General features: G+C 39.9%; 1 protein-coding gene across 1 annotated transcript; it reads right to left on the bottom strand.

Moving 5' to 3' along the window:
• Positions 1 to 2,209: 2,209 nt before the first annotated feature.
• LOC110929965 (probable aspartic proteinase GIP2) lies at positions 2,210 to 3,645 on the bottom strand. The gene has a single exon (XM_022173163.2). It carries the CDS (start codon positions 3,582 to 3,584, stop codon positions 2,292 to 2,294), a length of 1,293 nt encoding a protein of 430 aa, XP_022028855.1. The 5' UTR covers positions 3,585 to 3,645; the 3' UTR covers positions 2,210 to 2,291.
• Between the last annotated feature and the right edge of the window lie 4,248 nt (positions 3,646 to 7,893).

Below are 7,893 nucleotides of genomic sequence, written 5' to 3'. Positions count from 1 at the left end.
GTCTTGATTTTTGGAGATTTGAATCTTATAAAGGAATGTTTTTGTTTTAATTGATGATTGGTCATGGTCTTGGAGCTACTGGTGGATTGGAAGCCATTGCGGCATAAAAGTATTGCCACGATTAACGAAGAAGTACTTGCTAAGACCTTGACCCGTTTAGCCGCATTTTTTAGTGTTTCCTATGCATTTGGGTTCTTATATTTATATATATATATATATATATTAGTTGATGCCCCGCCCGCATTGTGGGGCGATGGCCGAATAATTTTCAATCAATTAAAAAAAGACTACTAAAATTTTGCTAGGAAAAAAACAAAAACGATGATAAGACCGTATTTTTGGGCTCAGGGCAAAACTGTAATTTTTCAGGACTATTGAGCTAGTGTTAGACAGCTCATTGACACGGGAAGAAATTAAATCGAGTAAACCAATTAAAACAAAAAACCTTTATAGTTTTGCTAAAAAAACTAAAACATTGGGAAAAACGTAAATTTTAACCGAGGGCCAAATCATAATTTTAATTCGGGGATAAATTGTAAACTAAATGGACCAACGGGGGAGTGCCAGGAAGCTGCCGGCACAACTGCAATTTTACACTGGGGGCAAACTTGTAATGTCACCAGGAAAACAAACAAAAACGATGGGGGAAAATGTAAATTTAAGTTGAGGGCAAAATCGTAACTTGGCCGTGAGAAAAAAAAAACTAATGGCAAAATTATAAATTTATACGGGGCAAAATCGTTATTTTGAACTGAGGGCAAAATTGGAATTTTTAGCTGAGAGCAAAAGCGTAAATTTATTTTTAAGTGGGGTAAAAACATAATTTTGAACTGATGGGAAAATCATAATTTTAAGGAAAAAAACTAATGGCAAAACTGTAAATTGAAACGGGGCAAAATCGTAATTTTTAACCGAGGGGCAAAATTGAAATATTTACCTGGGAGCGAAAGCGTAAATTCTTTTAAGTGGGTGCAAAAACATAATTTTGAACTTATGGCAAAATCGTATTTTTAAAGCGGGATAAAATCGTAAATTTGTTAGGCCAGTAGGGGAGTGCCAGACACTATACCTTTGCCGCCCATTTAGCCCAATAAAGGCCGAATCCTATTCCCGTGTCGGCGCCAACACTTGAGTTTGTAGGTGTGGATAATGTTTCTTTGTGTGTGAGAACATGGGACACGGACCAATTTAACCTTTTCTTTCATGTATTTTAACTTGTTGAATATATCATGGTCAATATTCGACATGTTTAATCTATTTACATTTGAACCAAAAATTTTTATGTGAAAGATTAAAACAAGGCCAAAACTACCAACTCATGAGTAAATGGTTACAACTTATCTTTTGTGCTCTTCAAAAAGGCACCGGTGATTGTTGTTTTTTATATCAATTATTTTGTTTATACTCAATTGCTCTTCGTGAATTGACACATTAGTTGTGTTAGCAATTGGTTTTAAAAATAAATTATATGAAACCAATCGCGCAACTTGCGGCAAAAAACATAACTACTCGCGATAAACGCACCGACATTCCTACTAGTTATTATAGAATAGAAATGATACAAACCTTAGCACAAATTTACGAGTTTCAATTCTTTGAAGGAGACACTAAACCCTACACGCTCAGCTCTTAACCTTTTTTTTTTCCGTTTAGCAATTTAGTCATCTCTTTGGAAATGACCTCACCGACTCCTACTAAAAATTAAAATAAAAGATACGATGAGAAATTTAATACATTTTATTAAAATAAACACATAAGGAGAGATTTATATTATTAATCTAGCAAGAAGCTAGTGTTCAATTATTTTATATTTCTAAATTCTAAATTATTTCATTTTCCCGTTTTAGTTAGACTGGAAGGTACGGGGGCCGGCTGATGCCCGGCTAGGCCCGGCGCCGGACCCCCACACCGCCCCCTGGGGCTCGGCCCATCACACCCGGCGACCCACAGCCGGGTCCGCCGATCCTCTCTCCTCCTTCCTTCTCTCACATATACCTATACATATATACATATATATACACAAAGCGGTTCATCCCCCACCCCCTAGGTGTATCCTCTCCAAGCCACTCCTACGTGGCGCCTACGTGGCGGCTCATCCCCTCCAAGCCCATCCTCTCCATACCCTTTAGTCTTAGTGACGACCGAACTCGGGCACCATTGATGTCTATCCAGAGCTGTAGGTCCATCATATAATTATAATATATTCTTGAATTCATACAACGACTATAAATAGTATATTTATTTATTCAAGGTAACCCAAGTTTGTGCCATGATTGAAGTCATAACATTTATTAAAGTGACGTAAAGTTAAAGTTGGCACACGTGGTTGATCGTCCAAGAAGGGACGAGCTGAATCCAAGCCTTGATCTAGAAAGATCAAACTGCAAAAGATTATCCTCAATTTGATGACCTCCAATAATCACTGGAATCACAGGTGCAAAATCTGTCCGTGCTTCCACAAATCCCAAGCACAAAACGTTGTTGTTCACCGCAACCATGGAATTGGCCCCGTTGATCCTCCACACATTCTTGCTTTGCAGTTCAAAGTCGATAGAAGGTACCGCGGGACCCAGACGGGTGCTACCGATGTTGTTGGAGTTAAAACATGCTCCAAAGGGCGCAACATTTGCAACCTTCTGGACGTTCTTGGGCATTGCTTTCACAAAAGCTGCCACTAGAGCTTTGTAGATTGTTGTTTCCAGGACAGTGTAAGGAGCAGCGGAGCTGATGGATGTCCCACCCCTACCTTCACCATCGATGGTCAACAAACTCTGATTGAACCCACCCACTCGTTTGTCCTGAACTTTTATCGACTTCACACCGATGAAGTACTTGGGCGATGCGTCACCCAAAAACCCGCTCTCGGTAACAGGGTTTACGATGAGCGGGGTGTAGGCAAGGGAGGATGACGCATCAACATTTGGAAGCAAAGTATAAGGTCCATCTCCGAAGAAGACTGCGCCACTAGATCTTGACAAGCATAGAGCAAATTTCGGATCGAATCGAAAATATGTAGACAGCTGAGCAGGTAGTGAGGCTCCTGTCCTTCCAAGACCAGCCATGCCGGTAACCCCGCTAGCAAGACCATCGTTAACGAAGTTGTTACCACAAATAAAATATAGACGAGGGACGGTGAGTGGGGATACAAGGTTCCTCCCGTTGGAAGCCTGTATCTTAAAGACGTCCGCACCCAGCTGGCCGCTAGTGCCGGTGTTAGCGATGGGGTTCTCAGGACCGTGGCCGCAAGTGTTGTTGAAGCAGTCGGGGACTGGAGGGTTGCATGTGGTTCCAGTGGTGCATGAAGTGGTGTTGAGTAGTCGGCATGGAGCGGAGCCGCAAAGGGCCGGAGTGTAGGTGGTGGAGGTGTAGCCTCGCTCACAGTTAACCCACATGTATGGGCCGCCAAGATCTAGGGTGAGTTTGACAGGGACGAAAGGTGTTCTTTGAGAGACTTGGGTGACATATTGAAGGGTTGTTGCATCTTTGGTGACTTGGAGAATAGGACGAGGTGATGTTGTGGCTACAGATGATGACACAACAAAGCACAAACAGATGAAAACCAGAACCAAGGTGGAAGAAGCCATTTATGAAGAGGTTGGTGCATATAATCTACTATAATTTATACACATTTTCGGTCCTCTATTCCTCATTTTATTATTTAAAATGCACATATTAATATTCATGACAGCCTGTGAATAATTGTTTTTTCTTTTATCTATATATGCTAATAAAAACAAACTACATTTATTTGTAATTTAGGAGTTGATACATCTCATTATTATGAGGCGGCTATAGGTGTCACTTGTTGCTTTTTAGTTAGAACGTCCAGTGTGTTAAAAAAAAAAAAAAAAAAAAAACCCAAACACGCCCGAAAACGCCAATGCCCCACCCCCTTGGTTGTGATTTCGCAAAAAAAGGGCCCCCCAACGTGTTTTGAATCACACTAAAACGACAAATTGTTGGCCAATCACATGCATCCCTCTTTTTCTTGGCCAATCCCTTTTTTTGGTTAGTTTTTTTTTATTTACTTCTTTACACCCCCTTTTTAACATGATACTCGCATCCCCACTACACCTATTTTAGAAAAAAACCCAATAATACCCCTTGCTGACTGGAATACCAAATAACAGAAAACGCCCAAAAGTGAGGGCATTATTCACCCTTCTATGCATGGTCTTACTTTTGCTTTCTTTTATAAAAAATAATATTTGAAAAGCATATAAATCTTTTGAACATTGTTGTGAGGCGGCTATAGGTCACTTGTTGCTTTTTAGTTACTTTTGCTTTCTTTATAAAAATAAATATTTGAAAAGCATATAAATCTTTTGAACATTGTGTCGGTTTTTATATTTCGAACATCATGATTTATTTGATTACTAAAGTAAAAAAGAACATATGCTTAGCCGAATGTTTAAGATGATGTTTTAAGAACAAATAAGATAAACTTGGTAATCAGAATAATCGAAATTTGTATATTGATTGTAATAAACTCTTGATTACATAGGGATACATATTACAAAACATAAGTACATTTAGATCCCTAAACTATAAACATGGTACATATACTGTCTAACATTCCCTCACAAGCTAAGGCTGGGGAGCGACCCTTAGCTTGGATCGTACAAAAAGAAACCATTGTGATGGTAATGGCTTTGTGAAGACCCTGACAATATGATCATTTGTGGAAATAAACTGCACCAAGAGTTTCCCGAGAGCGACCTTCTCTCTTACAAAATGAAAATCCACTTTCAAATGTTTTGTACATGCATGAAAAACTGGATTCGCTGATAGATAAGTAGTCCCTAGATTATCACACCATAATGTAGACTAACTGTATAGGAACACGAAGCTCATGTAGGAGAGCTTGAAGCCAGGTAAGTTCTACAATTGTGTATGCTAAGGCCTTGTATTCCGATTCGGTTGATGACTGTGAGACAGTTCTTTGTTTCGAGCAGACCAGGATACAAGGTTGGACCCAAGATATATAGCATATCCCCCAGTCGACGGTCATCCGGGCAGCCAACCCAGTCAACATCAGAAAAGGCGTTGATAGAGTTGAAGAAGGGAGCCAGAAATGTGTTTAATGAGGAGACCATAGTCAACTATTGTCACGGCCCCCGACCCGGTTTTACCTGGTTCAGGAGCTGCGGGACAGAAAACCCGTGGTATTGGTGTTTAATTTGGCAGCGGAAATTTTAACAGGATCGTTTAAACTGAAAACACCCCTTTATTTTATTTCAAATTTCGGGACAAACCCCGTAATTTACAATAAAGGAATTCCACTGGGAAACCCCTTGGTTACAAAACATGTTTACTTATTTACTGAGCAACTTTATCCAAGCTGGTAGTGCTACACGACACTTTTTCCTTGTTCACAGTAAATCACCTAAAACATGTTTAAAAGATTTTATCAGCGGGGAAATACTAGCGAGTCACTCAATTTGCATAAAACGACACATTGTTATACATTACAGTATTAAGAGCGATTACAATTGCCCCTATCTTATAATTAGCTGGTTCAGTTTCACTCGACCGGATCTATGATTGTGGTCATATCACTATTGGGTCCGTTCACCCAATAGTGACGAGTATCTCTATTTAGGTCCGTTCACATAAGATTGATAAAACAGTAGTAATTGTGCACAATACCCCACTTACTGCCAGTAATTTAAGATAACAAAGACGTAATCCCTGTAACATATAACTGGAAAACATTGAGGTATTGTAAGGCACTTTTGATAAAAAGAGAATGACTCACATTGCAAGTTTAGTTGGACAGAGTTTTGCCTACTGATTAAGCTTGGTAACCTAGTTAAATAATGCAAACGAAACTAGGTTAGTAACTTAATACAACATTTACGATAAGCTCACGAAATCAAAACCCTCACGACGAATGAAAAAGTATAGCCCGAATTCAGGCAGCACTTAAACATCCATCGGATCGGTTTCAATTGATCGGACATTGTATCGTAGCAGTGATCGAGTTATTACCCTGTAATCGTAGCAGCGTTTCGACACTTAAACACACGTTTTAAGCAGAATTTTGACGTTTTTGAAAAGAAATTTCAAACACAGAAGAAAGGCCATGCAACGTCCAATTTATAGCTGATTTTTGAGTTCTACGCCGCGCCCGCGTAAGCCTGAAGTGAGTCCTTCGCGGCCCGCGAGGGCCACCCTAGCTACGGCTAGGGCTGTCGTGTCACGACCTAGGTCTGCCACGTGTCAGACACGTGGCCCTAAAGCTTATCCAGAGAATTGCAAGGCTGTCGCGCCCCGCGTAGACTTCCCTTGGGTCTTTCGCGGCCCGTGACCAACTTGAAAATTTTGATTTTCTTGATTTTTCATGGAAATTAGGGTTTTAGGGGTCCGGGTTTCACTTACGGAGTATTTTAGGTCATTTTCATGCATGTTCTTACATCCTCCCCACCTTATTTAAAATCTCGTCCTCGAGATTTACTGGAATAAGTAAGGATATTTTCGCTTCATTTCCGATTCCAGTTCCCACGTGTATTCAGGTCCTCTTTTCGAATCCCACTTTACTTTGACCAGTATCAATCTCTTGTGCTTAAGGTGTTTAACCTTTCTATCTTCTATTTGAAGAGGTTTCTCAATGAATTTCAATTTTTCATTTACCTCTATATCTTGAAGAGGTACTACCAGTGATTCATCAGACAAGCATTTCTTGAGATTAGATACATGAAACACATCATGTACTCCGGCTAATTCTTCTGGTAGTTATAAGCAACTGGTCCAATTCGTTGGGTAACTGTGAATGGGCCTATGTACCTTGGACTTAGCTTTCCTTTCTTCCCGAATCGAACTACTCCTTTCCAAGGAGAAACTTTCAAGAGTAACTTGTCTCCAACTAGAAATTCTAACGGCTTGCGTCGATTGTCTGCATAACTCTTCTAACGATCTCGAGCCGTTTTTAGTCTTTCCTTTATTTGAGTTATCTTGTCGAGGGTTTCCTGTACAATTTCGGGACCTGATAATTGACTTTCTCCTATTTCTGCCCAACATACGGGAGTTCGACACTTTCGTCCATACAGTGCTTCGAACGGGGCAGCATTGATGCTGGTGTGGTAACTATTGTTATAGGAGAATTGTATTAAGGGTAGGTGGTCATCCCAGTTTCCACCAAAATCTATTACACATGCCCTGAGCATGTATTCCAAAGTTTGAATCGTCCTTTCACTTTGTCCATCTGTTTGGGGATGGTAGGCAGTACTTAAATTTAGTCGGCTCCCCATTGCTTCTTGGAAACTTGTCCAGAAATGTGAAGTGAAATGACTATCCCTATCTGACACAATGGAGAGTGGAACTCCATGTAAGGATACTACCTCGTCTATGTACAACTTTGCTAATCTCTCCATGCTAAAGGTTTCCTTCATTGGCAGGAAATGAGCTGATTTGGTTAATCGGTCTACAATGACCCAAATTGCATCGTTACCTTTCCTGGTTTTGGGTAGCTTGGTAACGAAATCCATTGTTATTAGTTCCCATTTCCATACATGCATTTCTAACTGTTGAAGTAAACCTGAGGGTTTCTGGTGTTCTGCCTTAACTTGTAAACAAGTTAGACACTTAGAAACGTATCTAACTATGTCCTTTTTCATTCCTATCCACCAGAAGTTATTTCTTAAATCTTGATACATCTTGTTATTACCAGGATGCATCGTATATTTAGATTGATAGGCTTCCTCTAAAATCTGATCTCTTAAACCTCATTGCCTAGGTACCCAAATTCTGTTCTTATGGAACCTCCAAATTCCGTCAGTTCCTTGTTATAATTCCTTTATTAGTCCTTTCATTCCTTCAGCATTATCCTTGATTGCTGATTCCTGAACGTTCTTTAGTTGTTCCATCAAATCTAATTGGAGGTTTAATCTAAGA

Source organism: Helianthus annuus, chromosome 3 (assembly GCF_002127325.2).
Source record: "Helianthus annuus cultivar XRQ/B chromosome 3, HanXRQr2.0-SUNRISE, whole genome shotgun sequence".
Classification (NCBI taxonomy): domain Eukaryota; kingdom Viridiplantae; phylum Streptophyta; class Magnoliopsida; order Asterales; family Asteraceae; genus Helianthus; species Helianthus annuus.
The sequence above is the reverse complement of the archived record's forward strand: the minus strand, read 5'-3'. Positions and strand labels throughout refer to the sequence as shown.